Source organism: Camelus dromedarius, chromosome 24, assembly GCF_036321535.1.
Source record: "Camelus dromedarius isolate mCamDro1 chromosome 24, mCamDro1.pat, whole genome shotgun sequence".
Classification (NCBI taxonomy): domain Eukaryota; kingdom Metazoa; phylum Chordata; class Mammalia; order Artiodactyla; family Camelidae; genus Camelus; species Camelus dromedarius.
Window position 1 is genome coordinate 29,258,776 of NC_087459.1, and position 18,200 is coordinate 29,276,975.

Below are 18,200 nucleotides of genomic sequence, written 5' to 3' on the forward strand. Positions count from 1 at the left end.
CTTGAGAGAATCCAATTATGTGCAAATTACCTGAAATGGAATACTCAGGCTGCCTTAGAAACTGAAGTGTCCAAGCAATCCAGGGGGAGGGAAAGAAAGGGTGCCAAGAGTTCTACTACCGACAGGAAAGTCCGGCCCTACTGGGAACAGCTTGATGAGCCATGACTCAGAAAGCCCTTCGGGCTTCTCTCCTAATGCAGTGGGACTGTACCTTCTTGAAATCTGAAGAAAATTCTCTTCACGATGCTCACAAGTTGGAGCTTCAAGCCCTGTGCTGAATCAGCCAGGGAGCTGGGCTGTCTGCCTGAGACAGAACCTGAGGCTCCTAACAGCTGACAATGGAGCCTGGGGGAAAACTGGCCACGTGCTGAGTGGGGCCTACGATGCATTTCTGGAAAGTGTGAAACTTCAGAACCTCCTGAGAAGGGGCATTTTTATGATGGAACTCAGCTGGGATTTGCAACCATAAGAGAAGCAAAAGAGGGAGCTCAAACAGCACACACCTTTCGGTAGCCCAGGACGTTTCCAAAATAAGGCAGAGGTCTTGGCCCAGGAATCTCCAGCTTCTTAAAAAATCCATGTGAATAAGTCCCATATCTATGAAGTGAATGAGAAAATCAGGTCACAGGGATTGTGGATTACGTCCTGAGGCTGGCCTGTCACTGACTTGCAACTGGCACAGTCAATCTACAGAGGTAACGTGTAAGTGATGAATAAAAACAGCAACTCCAAAAGCAATAATTACTTTCACTCATCATTTCCCTTCCCACCTCCACTGTGAGACTCACAAAAGGTAATGATGACTAGCTAAAAGCAGCTAAAGTCTTCAGGGTCCCCATCCTAGAGTGAATACTTGATAAATATTTTGAATTTAAGTGCTCCTGAGAGGTTCAGGCTGGAATTCTTCCAGGGAAGTCACTCATGTTTATTTACTAACTTGACTCAGAGATAATCTGGAGATTCTCATCCTAGGTAGAAAGGGGAATTTTTTTTCTGTTCTAATAATGAGATGTAGCTTAACGGCATCCACACAATAACAGAGAGGTATTAGGAGCCTACTGTGACATTGTTGCATAGTTTGCTTGAAGATTTTTATGCTTTTCTTTCCCTCTACGCCCTGACCCCATTTCAGGATCTGGTTCTTCTTAAATCTATCTTCATAATCAGGCCTTGGAGAACAATAATGTTTTTATTTCTGTAGAATGAAACTGTGCTCAAGGCTTCCATTACCAACATAGAAATGTGAGCACCTTCCAGCTACATCCAAGTCTATGTCGTCAGGCAATTTCATTGACTTGAGCTACAGAGAAAGGTGATTGACCCTTATTATCCCTGAATGAAACTATAAAGGAACCAATGACTATGGAATCCATTTCCAGATCATTCCTCCCCTTGTAGCATCTGGCCCTCCCACCTGTGAACTCACCTGCTAAACTTGTGCCCCAGGCACACTCATTTTTTTTTCAAGATGCTCAGCCACAAAGCAGTCAGTTTATTGCCTCTCTGTATCAACTATCCCAAAACCCCATTAAGGTTGGTGCTTCCTATGGCAGGTCTGCTGCAACTCATCTTTCATGTATCATGTGTGACACCTAATAACTCAAGGTTCATGGTCCCTGCAAGCCTTCTCGCTCTGGTGTTACTGAGAGATGGCAGGGTGGAGGAGAAGAGAAGGAAGGAAGAGGGAAGAGGCTGCCAGCAATCATTTTAACCGCAAGTTGCTAGGCCTCCAAGGCTAACACTGTACACATTAGGGAGGTATGGCTGAAAAGTATGCTGTGCATAAAGGGCTCAACGTGACCTACAAAGCACTTTTAGCTAAAACAGGGGGCATTCCAAACTTTAGGTACCTTCCTGTGGACAGCAAAAGATGCATCGTGAGACATAAAATGAGTAACCATAAAATGTTCCAGATTGGTGGATTAAAACTTTCTCTCTTCTTCTTTGGAGGTCAGACTTTAAGGTCTTACAGGATCCAAGTATTCTGTATAAATCCAGAAAATCTTATAATATGCTATAAAATAAACCTGAAAAATTACAAAAGAACTTGTGCTTGAAGGATCAGCAGAGATACCTTGGCCAAGCCCAGCTGGGAGTTTGGATCTGTCCTCAAAAACAGGAAGAGTCTTATGGCAATAACAAATCTCATATTACATAGAATAAATTAAACCATATAAATTAATTTTGAAATGTCATCAGACAGAAAATATGTTGCCACAATATCTGAATTCCTAACATTACTTTCAAAAATTAAAATGAGGCTTATCTAGTCTATGTTCATGTCATATTTCCTACTCTTAATGTAAGTGACGTTGAGGTACAGGTCAAATGTGACATGGAGGGAGCCTTCCCTACCCATTTGCTGGAATAGCTCCTCTCCTAACCTGCTCCACGATGCTGGGGATCCCACCATTGAAAAGAGTCCATCCGCTAGACGGCTGATTCATCGGCCTGCACTGTACTTACAGGGAAGAACTATTTAAAAGCCAAATTAGATGTTGGGAATTGTGTCTTTGCAGGCTGAGCAGATTTCATATCATGGGGAAAATTAATTTCTATGCTGATGCTAACCCTCCCAGAGACTGGAGGAAAAGATGAAAGAAATGAAAATAATTTCAAGATTTCTGCCAAGTCACCTCTGGTCTACAGACTTCTTGTTTTGGGGTAGATAGCTCTACAAAGTACAGGGTAGAAGAATTGAGTCTTAGGAAGAGAGTGCCAAGGGATGGGGCACAGAGACAGGGAAGAACTGAATCTGAAGAAAAGGGAGATCGGTCTCCAGCCCCACAAAGTCTGGGTGACCAGGGGCCTTGTGTAAATGACGCCTGGGGATGAAGGGAAGGGAGCAGGACCTCCTGAGTGACCCAGGGGCCAGTCCTTCTAGAGATCTTTTGCAGCAGACACAGAATCCAGAAAATGAAAGACAAAAACCCAACTTACTTCTTCCTCTCTCAGGGTCCCTAGAGTTTGGGAAGGGAGTGAGGACCTCACTGCACAGGGGCCAATTTTTTTAACCTGCCTTTGCTGGATGCCAGTTTAGTCTAGGTCCACGCAAACTGGGAGTCAATCCAAAGATCATCCCCAGGAGAAAAATCGTTGTTGTTGTTCCCTCCTAACTACAATAAAAGGAACTCGGGAGAGTTTTAACTCCTTCAACAGATCTGGCTAAAATCAGCAATCACCCCCTTTGGTGTTTGTAGCACTCACTGCTAAAGCAACTTCCCCTCCATTTAGTTTGATCTTCAAACAGATAAGAGAAAGGGGACATGATGAGCCCCCCAAGTTGAGGTTACAGATGATATGAACCTGGACAGTTACTCACAGATAGAGCAGCACCAGGCTGGTAGCCAGGAGAACCCAGGTTTCTAAGGAAAAGCTTGGGATCAGGTCCATGGCCACTGTCCTCCGTGACTCCCTCCTCCGAGTTCCCTCGCCGCTTTGTGCGCTGCTCTTCGCCTGTGAGCGTGGAGCTCCCCGTCCTGCCCGTGGAGATGCAGCGAGGCTGGAGGGTTTATGTGCTGGGAAGGGGGTGGGGCTGGAGCTACAGCCAGTAGGAAGAATATCCACCCACCCCAAGCCTTGATAGTTGGCAAAACATCATGGGCACTGCAAGTTTGACCTCCCTTGAACTAACAGCCTGTGAGAATTCAGTAGCAGTTCAATCAGTCTATCAAGAGGCCGAAGGTTACAGAAACTCAAATAAAAAATACCGCTGGCCATATATCTCCTCTAAGCTGCTCTTGTTCCCCCTGGTTGCCTTCACTTCAAAATACTTGAACGCCTTCAGACAAGCTGGGTATACGGATCTTTACCCATGATGTTTCCTCTGCCTAGAAATGCCCTGTTCCTTGTATGAGTCTCCTACTCACCCTTCAAAACCCAGCTCAGAAAGAACATTGTGTGTTAGAGTCTTCCCTAACCACCCTCCCTGAATAGAAAAAAAAACCATTTCTCCTTCTGGGCAACCTCTATCCCCTGCAGACAGTTCTGCTATTGTCATTCTACCTTCCAGCACCATTGGTGGCTTCCACATCTATGTCCCTTAACAGATTGAGAGCTTGGGCACATTCTGGGTATTAGTCATCGTTATGTTCCTGGTACCTAGCAGAGTACTTTCTACAGAGTGGGCATCTAGAAAGGTTGGTGAACTTGAGTTGGGTAGTGACACCTCTGAGCCCCTGTGTGTCCTTTCCCTGTGGTTCTTTGTGACCATACCATCTTCCTGGGTTGTCAGTACAAAAAGAGGTCCTGGCTGTGCCTAGGCCACCATCACTGCACATGCAGGATCATCCATCAGGATTCTGCTGACAAGAGGCCCTTGAAGGAGAGGCAGGACATGGACCAGGGGGTGATGGCTGCATGAATTCAGGCTGATTCCTGTCCTGCCCATGAGAAGGCCCTGCAGGAGACAGTAGACAAATTCTCCACCAAAGAATGCCTGCCTCTCTCTGGAAAGGCCACAAGCCCAAGATCAATGGGTAGTAAAGGGAGTAAAGAGAAGAAATTTGCCCAAAGACCAAGTGGGCCCGAACCACCTTGTCCACCCATGATGTGGCACATATATCTCAAAGGTGTCACTTGAAAGGTGACATGAGGCTTTTCTAGGGGGCAAGGGGACTGATCAGAGCAGACGCCTCCCTATTGTTAACAAGATGGACATTTTTTAACAGGTAGTGAGGAGTTAGTAAGGAGGATGTCTACAGTAGAAGTCGGTGTCATCTGTGAGCCCCAACTCATTCCTGCTGAGAGAAATTCAAGGATTGGGGGTCTGAAAATTATACTGGCTCATTGTTGTCACTCCGAACAATGTCAAGTTTATGCCTGTCCAGAGAAACTATGGATTATGGGGGAAACAAAATTTCAAATTTTTTAAAACTCTACAGAAGCAGAAGACGTTTAAACTGTGTGTGCACTTCCCTCCTCTCTGTATTTTTTTTCTCTTTCAGTCCTTCTGCAGGAAGAGATACTCATCTCTTGCCAACCCTTTCCACCCCTCTGGCCTGAAAGTTCCCGGGGCTGCCTGACACCAGCCTGAGTGGGTGGATGTCTCATTGGTAAAACGCAGTAGGTCTCAACTATCTCACCTGCCCTCTGTTACTTCCTTGGGAGATTGTCATGGAGCATGAAATTCCTACTGTCATTGTTTGGCAACTCTGGCTTTCTCCAGGAGGAGAAAGCTATTAGAAATACAATGCATGAATGCATCTATTTATCCATCTATTGATTCAAGGCCAAGCAGGTGAATGTCAGGTGCAGGTGATGCGCTGGGCTGTGGGCTGGAAGCCATATGGTCCCTCCCTTGGGAGCAGCCTCCCCATGGAGGGAGTGAGGCACACAACCATGCTCAGTTTGTGGCACACCTGTGGAATCTCTGGGGTAATAGAGCCCTACCGAGACGTACTGAGGAGAGAAGTGGCTGTAAACCTGAACACCAAAAAGGACAGACGTGGGAAGCTGGAAGATGATCCCCAGAAAAAGTAAAATAGAAAGCCCCAGGAATTCTGATATTTTTCTGCCTCTTTTTGGTGCCTTCTCTGGGCATCGTTGAGTAGGGTCATGATACACTCCCCAGTTTACAGAGGTAGAAATTGAGGCTCAGTGAATGCAAGTGGCTTCCTACAACTACTGATCACAACAGCATGTTATACATTAGCTACTGTGAAGAAAGATGAGCAGGTCTTCTGCTGCTCTGAAATGCCAATATTCAGATGTTTTCCATATCATAATGAGGCTCACTATGGCAAAGAATGAGACCCAAGGCTGCAACAGAAAATCAGTTAAAGTTATGGTTCCTATATCCATGGCTACCCCCACCTAAGAGCTCCGCCATGGGTCTCCAGAATTGAAGACACCATCTCATCTCAGCAGAAATGAAGACAGATGCAAGTCACGAGGATACTAAAGGTCTTGTTCAGTAAGTTCTGCTTGTCTGTGTTCCCGACTGAGAAGTATAGAAAATACATCCAACGTGTAAAGATTAGTGTGTCATCTGATCATTACTGACAACATAATTTACTCAACTAAACCCACAGCCTATCTTATTGCTTTTGAAAACATAACCCTCATGGAAACTGTATGCTTTCATCTTCCTTTAAACATACTCCACTACAATGATTTTCTCATTAAGCCTAATATGACCATCACCTGCCTATTCACCCCAAGGCCTGGTCCAGCTGGTTGCGATCTATCCCAGTGGTGATAGGCAAGTCATTGCTTGGGAATAAAATGTCCCCAGTACCACTCCTACGCAATGCAAGTGGCCTTGCTCTGCAAGGGGGAAGTGACAGAAGGCATGATCTTTGCACCCCTTCGATCCACAGCAGGGAGCACCTCACGTGAAGGGGCGCGGCACTGACTGTCCTAGGAAGACGTGTGCCTGAAGGGCGCCCCAACCCCGCGTCTCTGTTCTGCTCACTTGCGTACTGGCGGGCTCGTCATGTACTTCAGAGCTCAGTTCTAAATGCGTAGGGTGCAGATATGACTCAGACCCAGACAGTATTGAGGTTGAAGACAGTGATACATAAACAGGTAATTATAGTACAATTAAGTGAAGTAGCTACATAGTTATGAGGAGAACAGTGTCCTCGTCAGTATACATGGCTTACCTTTCTTCTCGGTCCCTAGCAATCAATGTTGAAAATCAAATAAATAACAATCAAAGGGGCATGAGGCTCAGATATCAGTACAGGTGAACAGGTTGTCAGGGACTCAGTGATGCAAGAGGCACCACCATCAGTCTGATACTCTCATCCTTTTATATTGTTAACCCGAGTGGCTCCTTTTCTGGAAAGCCTGTCCTGACTTCCACTGGCTGAGAGAATTGCTCATTTGTGGGGAGGCAGTGTTGCTCAGGGTGATTTGTGTATCAGATTCTAATTTCACAGGTCACAATCTGGAGTGTTAAAAAAAATAATAAAGGCAAGGTTATGTATCGGTAACTTAGTTCTCAAGCCCCCATTCTTCTCAGTAGGGCAAAACTTGATCTTGCCATTTCAGGGTAACCAGGCAGTATCTAGGTTTTGTGGCTGGGCCTTGTGCTTGGTGGGGGAGTGGTGAGGCAAGTGCAAGTCTGTGGACATTCTCTCCTGGCCTTGGAGGAGGTGGGCTCCTCGCCCCAATATCCTTGTGTTGGCCAGGATCTACACCCGCTGTGTTCAGGCAATGTGCCAAGCCTGAATACAAAGGAGTCAGGATCTTGCCCTTGTCAAGGCAAGGGGGCTAAAGGGTCCAAACAAATACCCACACAAATAAAAACTGAGTTATACCCCTGGAACATGTGCTAGGAAGTTAAGAGCCGTCTTTCGTAAGCTCTCATAGCAGATATAGTCGTACCTTTCTCTAAACTCTGTCCTTCTTTGGAAAATATGAAGACAATGGAATCAACAGGACTTGATGAATTAGACTTAGACTGGATAAAGAAGATGTGGTATATTTATACAATGGAATACTATTCAGCCATAAAAAACAACAACATAGCACCATTTGCAGCAACATAGATGTCCCTAGAGAATATTATTCTAAGTGAAGTAAGCCAGAAAGAGAAAGAAAAATACAATATGAGATTGCTCATATGTGGAATCTAAAAAAAAAAAAGAAGAAGAAGAAGAGAGAAAGAAAAAGACAAATGAACATAAATACAAAACAGAAACAGACTCATAGACATAGAATACAAACTTGTGGTTGCCAGAAGGGAGGGCAGTGGGAAGGGACAGACTGGGAGTTTGAAATTTGTCAATACTGACAGGTATATGTAGAATAGACAAACAAAATTATACAGTATAGCACAGGGAAGTACATACAAGATCCTGTGGTGGCTCACGGTGAAAAAGAATGTGACAATGAATATATGTATGTTCATGTATAACTGAAAAATTGTGCTCTACACTGGAATTTGACACCACATTGTGAACTGACTATAACTCAATTAAAAAAAAAAAGAAGTGTGTGACCCTGGGCATCCCTGGATCTGTTTCCTCATCTGCCCACGAGGGAAATTGACCATAACTGAATTAAGACCTTATTGCAACCACAAGACCCCTTCACGGCCTGCCTCTCTCAGCCTCTGTGTCCTTTGAAGACTATATGAACCACTGTCTTCCTCCTTTACTCCCCTTCCCTTACATGTCACTTAGGGATCTCCAGGCACCCAGGCCAGTTTGGAACCAAGAGTTCACGAGGCCAGGATGGAGAGCCAAAATGGAACAGGATGGATGTGGGAAAAGACAGCCACCCATTTAGGACCTGAGCTAAATTCTAGAGTGGTTTCTCAACTGGGACTGCACAGAGAGGGGCACACAGAACACACACACACGTGCACACACACACCACGCACACAGCAAGAGCTAAACTCAGTCAGGGAGAACTAACCTTTCCTGTTCTGAGCACTTGTTTTGCATTAAACAGTCCAGCCCGCCCAGCAGCCTTCTAAGTGCTGTCATGATCCTTATTTTACAAGCGAGCACATTGGGGCACAGAAAGACTAAGCAAACGTTCAGGGATTTATCACTAATTACTAGCAGAGCTGGGATTCGAATTTAGATCATCTAGGTTTAGAATCCAAAGTCTTCACTTTAACGAGGCTTTGCCTTGCTCAAGCATTACTGGGGGACCAGCCCTGGAGTCCAGGTCTTCTGAGAGGGCAGTGACCAGCGCTCGGCCCCAACGCAGAGACAAGGGGACAGGTGAGGCTCCTCAGCAAGGCCGCCGATGAGGACTGGGGCGAGGTACGGGGATGCTATTTCTGACCCATACACATCCCACCGTGCAGGAAGCCCAGCCCTCCACTGTGCCCCGAAGCAGAAGAACGTCTGCAGACTTCACAGCGTGGGGGGAGGAAAGGGGGTTCCTCATGCTGCTGCTTTCTGCTCCATCCCAGAGTTTCTCTTCCCTGGTAACTAACCGCTAACACCTGTGCTGCAGCGGGCAGTTTACAAGCTCTTTCACATCTCTCTTAACTAATCCTCACAAAATCTCTGCGAGATAATCAATGCCGGGATTATTTTAGTCCCGCTTTACAGATGTGGAAACAGAAGTTCAGGGTGGAGAAGGGTCTTGCCCAAGCAATTAAATCATGAATCCAGGACGTGGAGCGAGATCTTGCGATTCAAAATTGTGCCAATGGTGTACTTGCTTGGATTCCAATGGACTTTCTGAAATGACTTGGTAGGTTGTGTCAGCCTCATGTGGGATAAATATTTCCTTCCCCTCCTCCCAGTATGCATCCACTCTTGTGCAAATGCTACAAGAGCTATTTGTGTCCACAAAAATGACAGCACATAATAAACTTTGTGTATTCACTGAACTCATGGTATCAGCAGATAGAGGATGCTGCAAACAGTTCTGGTTATGGAGCAATCAGAATCATTTGGGTTTCCAGGGAAGCAGGATTAAAAGATGATGAAACCAACAAGTGAAACAGGAATCGCAGAATGGGAGGCAAATTTCAGAAGACCTTGTGGGAGGAATGAAGCCTTGGTGGTCTCTCCTAATTGCTGCAGCAACCTTCTAATGCCCCTCTCACTCATGGGCTTCAGTACAAAAATCCTGAACAACATGGAGGCAACCCTCACCCAGCAGTGGTGATGCACCATGCTTCACCCTGGAGCTCAAGGGTGGTTAACAGACAATAAATATAAATATCAGTTACTAGGTTAATTGACTAAGAGAGAAAAATCATATCATCCCAATAATTTCAGAAAGTGCATTTGATAGTACTCAGTATGTCCTTTACGATACAGGAAGAACTTAAACTACTAATAGCAATGAGTATCCTTAACTGATAGAAGTATCTACAAAAAAACCCTAAGAAAACTTAATTCTTCATAGTATAAAAGCATTATCTGCTTATATCATTTTAATGTTTTACCACGTGTACATATAGCCTTTTCAAAATTTGTAACATTTTCTATATAAATAAAATCCCATCAATAAACTTTTTGGATAAGTGAAAAGAATGTCATTACTTGTTTTTTCCAGAAACCCAGCTTTTGGATCCCAGGGTGAACAGTTTAAAATCACTAGTAAGTTAAACATTTTTCTACCTTTGAAGCTGTTTGAACTGACCACAGGAGTTCAATTTTGCGGGTTCATCCAGCCGCGATCACCTAGGTTCACAAGCCGAGTTCTTCACCTTTGGTTAGAACATCAACTCCTGAGATAATCAGATGGAAAAAAATAAACCATTGCCCCAGAAAACAAACACTCATTGTTCGTACGCACAGTTCCAAAAGTTCCTAAGGAGACATATGACCACGGTGCCTGCCAAACCCAGGGACTTTTTCCAGGGGCCCTGCCCAGCCAAGTCCGGCCCACACCTGGACTCCAAGACAAGGTGCCTCTTTCCACTCAGTCACACAGTTATCCCCAGGGTCACAGGGCCCTCTCTGTCGGTCTGAACTGGTCTTCACTGTGCCCGGTGCCATGACACACCATGGGCACAAAGTGCGAACAAGACCATGATGGAGGGCACCGGTGCCTAGGTGGGGGGCCCACACAAGCAGACTCCTCCAAAGGTGTCCAGAGGTTGGGCAAGGTAGAGATAATGGGGTCCTGAGACACCGGGGGGATGGTGGGCTTCCCAGAGGAGGTGGCACCGCTTGCACTACCATGGACAGAGCAGTGCTTGCCAGAAGCAGAGAAGGAGAGAGCGCTTTTCAGGCCATGAGAATGAGCCAACTGGCCGTCACTGTCATTGCTGAGTATGTCTGTCATCGCCTGATTGCAAAGCACAGTGTCTAAGTCAACCGAATATTTATTATTGCTAATAAGGAAGTGACAGGTCACAGGTTCTGTCTTTGTAGGGACAAGGTTCCAGCCTGGACAGGTCAGCAGGGAGCTGAAGACTGTGCAGGGCCTCTGGAAAAGGCCACTGGGCTTCGCAGGCACTGTGGTCTTGTATGTGTTAGGGGACATTCCTGGGATTTTAAAAATTTCACTGTGATAAAATTCACATGACATAAAGTTAACCATTTTAAACTGAACAATTTCGTGTCATCGAGTACATTCACAACGTTGTGCCACCACCGCCTCTGTCTAGTTCCAAAGCATCTCCATCACGCCCAAGTGACCTCCTGTGCCCATGAAGCAGTTTCTCCCCACTCTCCCCTGCCACAGCCCGTGGCAACCACCACTCTACACTCTGTCTCCATAGATTTGCCCTTTCTGGATGTTTCATATAAATGAATTTCAATCATATAATATTTCATATAAATGAATAATTTATGTCTGCATTCTTTCACTTAGTGTATTTTCGAGGTTCATCCCTTTTGCACCATGTATCAGTACTTCACTCCTTTGATGGCTGAAGAATATCGTATTACGTGGACACATCACAATTTGTTTATCCATTCACCCACTGATTTGCCTTGTTTTCACTCTTTTGTTTTTGTGAATGGTGCTACTGTGAACATGCAGGCACATGTACCTGTCTGAGAATTTGTGTTCCGTTCTTGTGGGTATCTACCCAGGAGTGCAAGTGCTGGGTCGTACGGTGATTCTATGCTCTCTTTCTGAGGAGCTGCCAAACTGTTCTCCATGGTGGCTGCACCATGTTGCATCCCCACCAGCCACGGATGAGGGTTCCAATTTCCCTACATCCTCACCATCACTTGTTCTTTTCCTTTTTTTTTTTTTTTAAATAAATAGCCATCCTAGTGGCTGTGAAGTAGTAAAAATTCTGGGATTTTGACTTTGTACAACCATATTAATTAAGACCGTGTGAGAATTTGCCAGAGACAGAGGGGGACAAGCAAAGCGCCTGGCTGGGAACCTGCCCCAGGTGGCCCTTGAGCTGTCTTTGGACTCCAGGGACATCTGTGCTCTGTGCTGTGCAGACAGCTGGCTAGGGAGCTGGCTAGTCCACGGAGTGTGACCAACACGCCGGCCCCAGGTGAGGGATTGAAACCCTGTCAGCCTCAGCTGTCTGATCTATAGACTGAGTGTTAATAGCTGTGTCTTTCCCTCCTAAAGGAGCCCAGACCAGACCAGACCTGGGCCCATGACCGGAGGGGCTTGAAGCCTGGATCTGCATCTTGGCCTCCTGGTGGCTCTGCAGGAAAAGAACGTGTGATGTTGCCCAGTCGGACACAGGGCCCGCAGCAGGCCCTCTGGAAATGTTCACCCATGTGAGCTCATAAACAGTGCAGCTAGAAGCATAATCACAAATTATGGAATGTATTTTTTGTTAGCAAGAGGAGGAAACACGAGTTTCAGTTACAGCTGAAACGTAATTACAAGGCTGGGAGTTTGTGGACTCTGAAATTTTTATCTTTTTTCTTCTTGTTGATTGTACTTAAATGGCTCTTTTTATCACCTGCTGTGTGTGTAACCACTGAGTCATAAATGTTTAGGACTTAATTTCCTGGGTTCTCATGGGGGCGGAGTGGGGGTCTGTCCAGCTGTGTGAGCTCCGGGCCCTGAGCAGGACCTCCAGCCCCCCTTTCCCCACTCCTGTAGGACCTCAAATCCCCCTGGGTTGAAATGCTCCCTTCTCCTACCCTGGGGCAGAAATTGTTTCTAAAAAGTCATCAAAGTTGAGTCCATTGTTGGCAGAGAAAAGACAAATCCCAAAGGAACAAAAAACAGGAGTAAGGAGCACTCATTCCCTCCTTACAGACGTGGTTATTTATTTATAAACTCCAGTCATGACTTCCGGGCAGGGCAGGGACTAGGGCAAGGCGAGTGAGGCATTCCACATGAATGCGAAATTGCCAAAAATCTATGATCAAGATAAATTCTAATTTAACATAGTATTGTTTAAAAAATCAATATTAATGCAAAAAAAACCTACGCAGGGCAAACCATCAAAAACTTTAAAGGAAGACAGGATCAGCAAGTTAATTTTACTTACATATCATGGTTCATCTAGTTAATGACATGCATGCTGCTGTGTTTGGGGGTAAAGTGTCCTCGTTCTGCACATACATTGAAACGAGTCAAAAAATAAAGTGGGTTGATGGATGGATAGAGGGATGGGAAGACAGGTAATGAAGCAAACAAAGCAAAATCCTTATTTTTCAATTGAGGGGGTGTGTCCATGGGTATTTATTATACAATTTTTTCCATCTTAATGTTTAAATTTCCTGTATTTGAAAATTTTTGTTATACAATTTTAGGAAGGGATAACTTGCAATATTTCTTATGAGTTTCAAGACCTTTCAAATTCTCTTGTCTTCAAAGTCCCCACCTCCCCATGCCAGGCACACCCTCATCATATCTAACCTAGACAAAGACCACAGGCTCCTGTCTGATCCCATCTCAGAGGCAACCTTTGCATGTCTAATCAGGACACTCCCCTATTTGACCCCTCCCACAGTTCCACACTGCCTGTGCCTAGACTCAGTGACAGGTGACCACTCCTAGCTGTAGCGCACAGAGAAGATAGGTCACTTGGGCAAGGTAACACAGGCATAGAGCCAAGATTTCAAGCCAGGTGGTCTGGCCCCAGTCTACGGCCCCAGGGTCTACAGCCATGACTACTGGTACCCCAGCACTTCAGAACGTGCCTACGGTTGTAGACAAGGCCCAGAAAGAGGTGATTAAGGTTAAACGAGGTCATGCAGGTGGGTCCTAATCCAATAGGACTGGCGTCCTTATAAGAAGAAGAAATGAGGACACAGATACGTGTGAAGACGGGGGAGAAGACGTCCATCTACGGGCCACGGACGGAGGCTTCAGAAGGAACCACAGCTGCTGACACCTTGATCTTGGACTTCCAGACTCCAGAGCTGTGGGAGAACCCACTTCTGTTGTGGAAACCCCCCATCTGTTGTGCTTTGCTCTGGCAGCCCTAGCAAACTAATAGAGATCCCGTCTCCTCCCCCCTCAGGCTGGAGCAGTGGTGCGTGAGGGCACGTGGCTGTACAATAAGTCTCTCCAGTTCAAGTGTGAGGTCCTCTGGGTAGGAACCACAGTCTGTTCGTTTCTGTATTCCTGGGGCCTGAGAGTGCTCTCACTGGCATGGTGATTTTGAACAAATACATGAATGAAGGAATCATCTCCATTTTGTACAACTGCCTTCAAATTTTAGTAAGATGGTGAGTGCAGAGGTTACATCACTCTGTAAACAGACCAACTGATTATTCATTAATTGTTATGGCATAACACGAGCAGTCATGGGGCAGGATGTTGTAAGCCACTCACAAGTCACTAGAATAACAAGGGTTGAGATTTGGGCAAATGTGGCCAAAGCCCAGACCACTGATACCTGGAATGGCCGGATTTAAGCCCAGTGCCTGCTTCCAGTATGTTACCTGAAGTCAATCCAAGATAAGTCAAGTCACCAAAACCATAAAACATCAATACCTAGATATCCTGTCACTGCCATTTCTCTGCCAGAGACAGAGACAAAATGGAGAGAACTATAAATTGGGCTTAAGGGGAAACCCACCAGTGCACCAACGTGCCCATAGAATGGGGGCAGCAGGGTGCGGCCAAGAAAGGGATGATGCAGGCGACGGGGCAGATGTCAGGGCAGGATATAGCCCAGAAAGGAAAAAAGAAAAGTCAGTTTAGGGGAAAACCCACCTCATATCACAGTGCAGGACCAGAGAAGAGGAAATGGGAAAAGAACCGAAACCTTAGAAAATACCCTCAGAAATCCAGTGACTGAGCCATTCAGCAAACTGGATCTTCAGCAAACTGATCTGTGGCTAATTAGGCTGGTTCCGCCTAATCCACCTTGGAATCATTCTCAGGGTCTCATCTGTATTAACTTCCTTGGTCCTGTCAACAGCCCTATGAAGTAGGTGCTGTTATCACCCCTGCTTCACAGATGAGGAAACTGGGGCTCACTAAGGTTAAATAACGGCATCACCCAGTTTGTAAGTGACAGAGCTGGTTAATGAATCTAGGGAGAGCCTGCCCCTCAACCACCTCACCTACTGGAGGCACAACTCTTTACCCTCCAATCAGGACAGCGGTTGGGACCCTTCCCCTTCATGTGTGTAAAGAGACCCCTGTACACACACACACACACACACACACACACCACCACCACCACCACCACCACCACCACCACCACCACCCGCCCTTGACTAGCAAGTCCAGTGACAGTCGTGACCCTGGACAGTCTTTAGAGTTCTCGGCTGCAGTCATCCAAGATGGTGTCTCAGCTCCTCTGTCTCTGTATGAATTACCTAGTGCTCTGTAACAAATTACCCTAAAACATAGTGGCTTAGAGCAATAAGTTTATTATCTCACATTTGTGGGTGAGGAATTCAGAAGTGACTTAGCTGAGTGGTTCTGGCTCAGAGACACTCATGCCAAAATGCTGGCTGGGGCTGCCATTCATTTGAAGCTGGACAGAGCTGGATAATCTGTTTCCAAGGTAGCCCAGTCATGGACATGGCAAGTCAGGACGGATGGTGGCAGGAGGTTTCAGTTCCTCACCATGCAGCAAATTGCGTGTCCGCACAACATGGCAGCTGTTTTTCCCCAGATGAGTGACCCAAGAGGGAGCAAGGTGAAAGCACCTGTATCTCTTTTAACTCAGCTGCAGGAGTCACACACCATCATGGCCACAATATCGTAGTGGCTTCACATCTCAGCCCTAATCATGTGAGAGGAGACCACACAAGGCTGTGAATGCCAAGAGGAGAGAATCATTGGGACGCTCTTGAAAGCCGGCAACCACGGCCTACTAACACAGTGTCACCCTACTGAAAGGTATGCTAGGAGTAAAAGGCTTGGTGTCATGGATACCCAGCACATAATATGTACTCAATAAAGTCAGTACCCTCTCTTTCCCTCTCATCTTGACCATGTGACTCCAAGGGTCACCCCTGCTTAGTCCTTGGCAACTCTTCCTCTGAGCTGACCCACTACCCCACTGCCACCTCCACTGATCCATGGTAACATGAAGGCTTATTGCTTTCCCCAGCCCCCTCAGTTCTCGTCTCTCTTCTGGGTCCTATACATCCTACTCTGCCTGAAGCGAAGGAGGAGATTTCCATTGACCTACTGTGGTCTAACAGACCACCCCAAAATAGCGATCTTTATTTTGCTCATGAATCTGGGGCTGACAGGGCTCAGCTGGGAGGCTCTTAGCTTAGATCCCTCATGTAGTTGCAGGGATGCTGGAGCTGGGGTCATCCCAAAGGCTCTCTTCACATGTCTGTGTTGGAAAGACTCCAACTGCTCTGGGAGAGGACCTGAGACTCCTCAGACATTTCTATTTTTATAGATAGATGGATAGAAAGAAAAATAGGTAGATAGAGTGATGACAGATATGTATCAGTGAATGATAGATATTGATGGGTGACAGGTAAAAGATAGGCAGATATAAACAGATGGCAGATGAACTGGTAGATAAAGATAGATGACTGGGAAATATAGACAGATAAATAGATGATAGAATCTCATACACACAGACACTTACACTACCACAGTTTCAAGGAGTTTTTGCATTATCAAACAAGATTCCATGGAGAGGACAACCGTTGGCCTTTAGGAGTGAATGTGGAAGTTTAGACACTTCTACATCTGGGGCCTTCCAGCCCCATGGAAGTGTGTGAATCACCCACTCTGCAGAAGTTCTCAGCCAGTCTGTCACAGGACAGGAAGTAAATTCCTGAACTAACCAATGTTGACTTGATATTTCCCTGCTCCTGCTTCTGTATCTTTCACGTCTGAAGAGACAAACCTGTTTCATCCTAGCTTTTCATGTATCCTAGACACTGCACAGAATAGACATGACCAGAGAAGCCTGTCAGGACTCCGGGACCATAAAAGCAATTTGAAGGGAGGGCGGGAGGGAACCCACATGAACACAGTGGCAGCGTTCCCCCCAGGGTCACTGCAGCTCCTCCTCCCCAAGGTTCCCCATGCTCAGCTGGGATGACAAAGGCGCTCAGTAGAAGGGGGATGTTTACGTTGTCCTTTGGAAAATTACTGAACAGCATCAGGCATCACTGAGACACTGATGATTTCATAGGTAAGCCTCATGAAAGGTGTTGACAATTATTTTCTGAAATGGTAGGTGAAGCTGGAGTTGATAATGCTGGAGCCCAAACTTCAAAACCAACATCGGCCTCCTGAGGACCGAGGAAGACACGTCTGTGAAAGGGATACTGATACTTATTAAGCTCTCATTGCATGCTCCCTGGTCTCTATCCTAAATAGTTCCACTTTGAAGATGGGGAATGTGAAGCAACAAGTACTAAGGTATACAATATTAAGCAACATTTTCAAGGTCACACTCATAAGTGTCTATAGTGGTGGAAGTTACCACATCCCTTCCTGAGCTGCAAATTCAGCCCCAGTTACTGGGAGCACTGGCTGCTACCAATGAGAGGCTGCCCCATTCTCTGGAGAAGCTCCCTGGGCCAAACTAAAGCTATTTCACCTGGGAGTCTGTGCCTCTTGGGGGACGAGAAGGACAGTCTGTGACTGACCAATGGGTGCAAATGCTGGCCCCTGCCTCAAACTGGGATTCACTCTGTATAACAATTCTGGGTCAGGGCTCCCTGTAGGGTCAGTCTTTATGGAAATCACATCTTCACTATGGAGACCACATCTTCACTCATCTTTTCCTCCTGCCCTACCCAGATTCCCTCACTCCCTCCTCCTGAGAGCATGCTCTCCATAAACTATTTGTGCCCAAAGCTCTGCCTCAGGCTCTGCTTTTGGGGAACCTGAGTCAGGGGCTGAGCTTGAGCTAATTTGTGCACAGTGACATTCAGCTGAGGGACATACAGGCCCTGAAATTTAGCTCAAACTCTGTGACCCACACAATGCAAAGAGGAGACTTTGTCCTCACTTGACCAAAGCCATTGATTGGTCTGGACTCAGCCCTGGATGATACTGGGATTTGAAACCCGGAAGCTCCAGCTTCACAGCCCCTCATCTCTCAGTCACAGCCCCTCATCTCTCAGTCACAGCATGGTGCCACCTCCTTATATTAAAATAATAAAAGGAAGATGAAGGTGAGAGACAGGAGAGCTGTGTAAGCCAAAACGTTACTTTGTGCCTTGTTACCCATCAATCACAAACTTACTGAAGAGTCTGTTGAAAGAATTATCTTCCAGATGCATCTCAGAGTAAATTGCCAGTCTGAGATTTCATAACCCGCTGTCTCACCCACAGACAGTAACATCATCTACCTGACCACAATACGAACTCAAAGTCAGGAAGTTAACACAGACACATTACTGCCATTTAACCTCAGGGCCCCAGTTCTTCACCTGTCCCCACCATGTCCTTAT

The 18,200-nt window shown here is 46.1% G+C and overlaps 1 protein-coding gene across 1 annotated transcript in view; it reads right to left on the reverse strand.

Annotated features, from left to right (window-relative positions):
* LOC105099349 (cytochrome P450 3A29) overlaps positions 1 to 3,532 on the reverse strand; it is a 35,243-nt gene extending 31,711 nt beyond the window's left edge. The window contains exons 1-2 of the mRNA XM_031432528.2: positions 3,323 to 3,532; positions 504 to 597 (exon numbers count right to left, since the gene is read on the reverse strand). Of these exons, the coding sequence (XP_031288388.2) occupies positions 504 to 597; positions 3,323 to 3,393 (165 nt within the window). The 5' untranslated portion in view covers positions 3,394 to 3,532. The remainder of the gene's footprint in view (positions 1 to 503; positions 598 to 3,322) is intronic.
* Between the last annotated feature and the right edge of the window lie 14,668 nt (positions 3,533 to 18,200).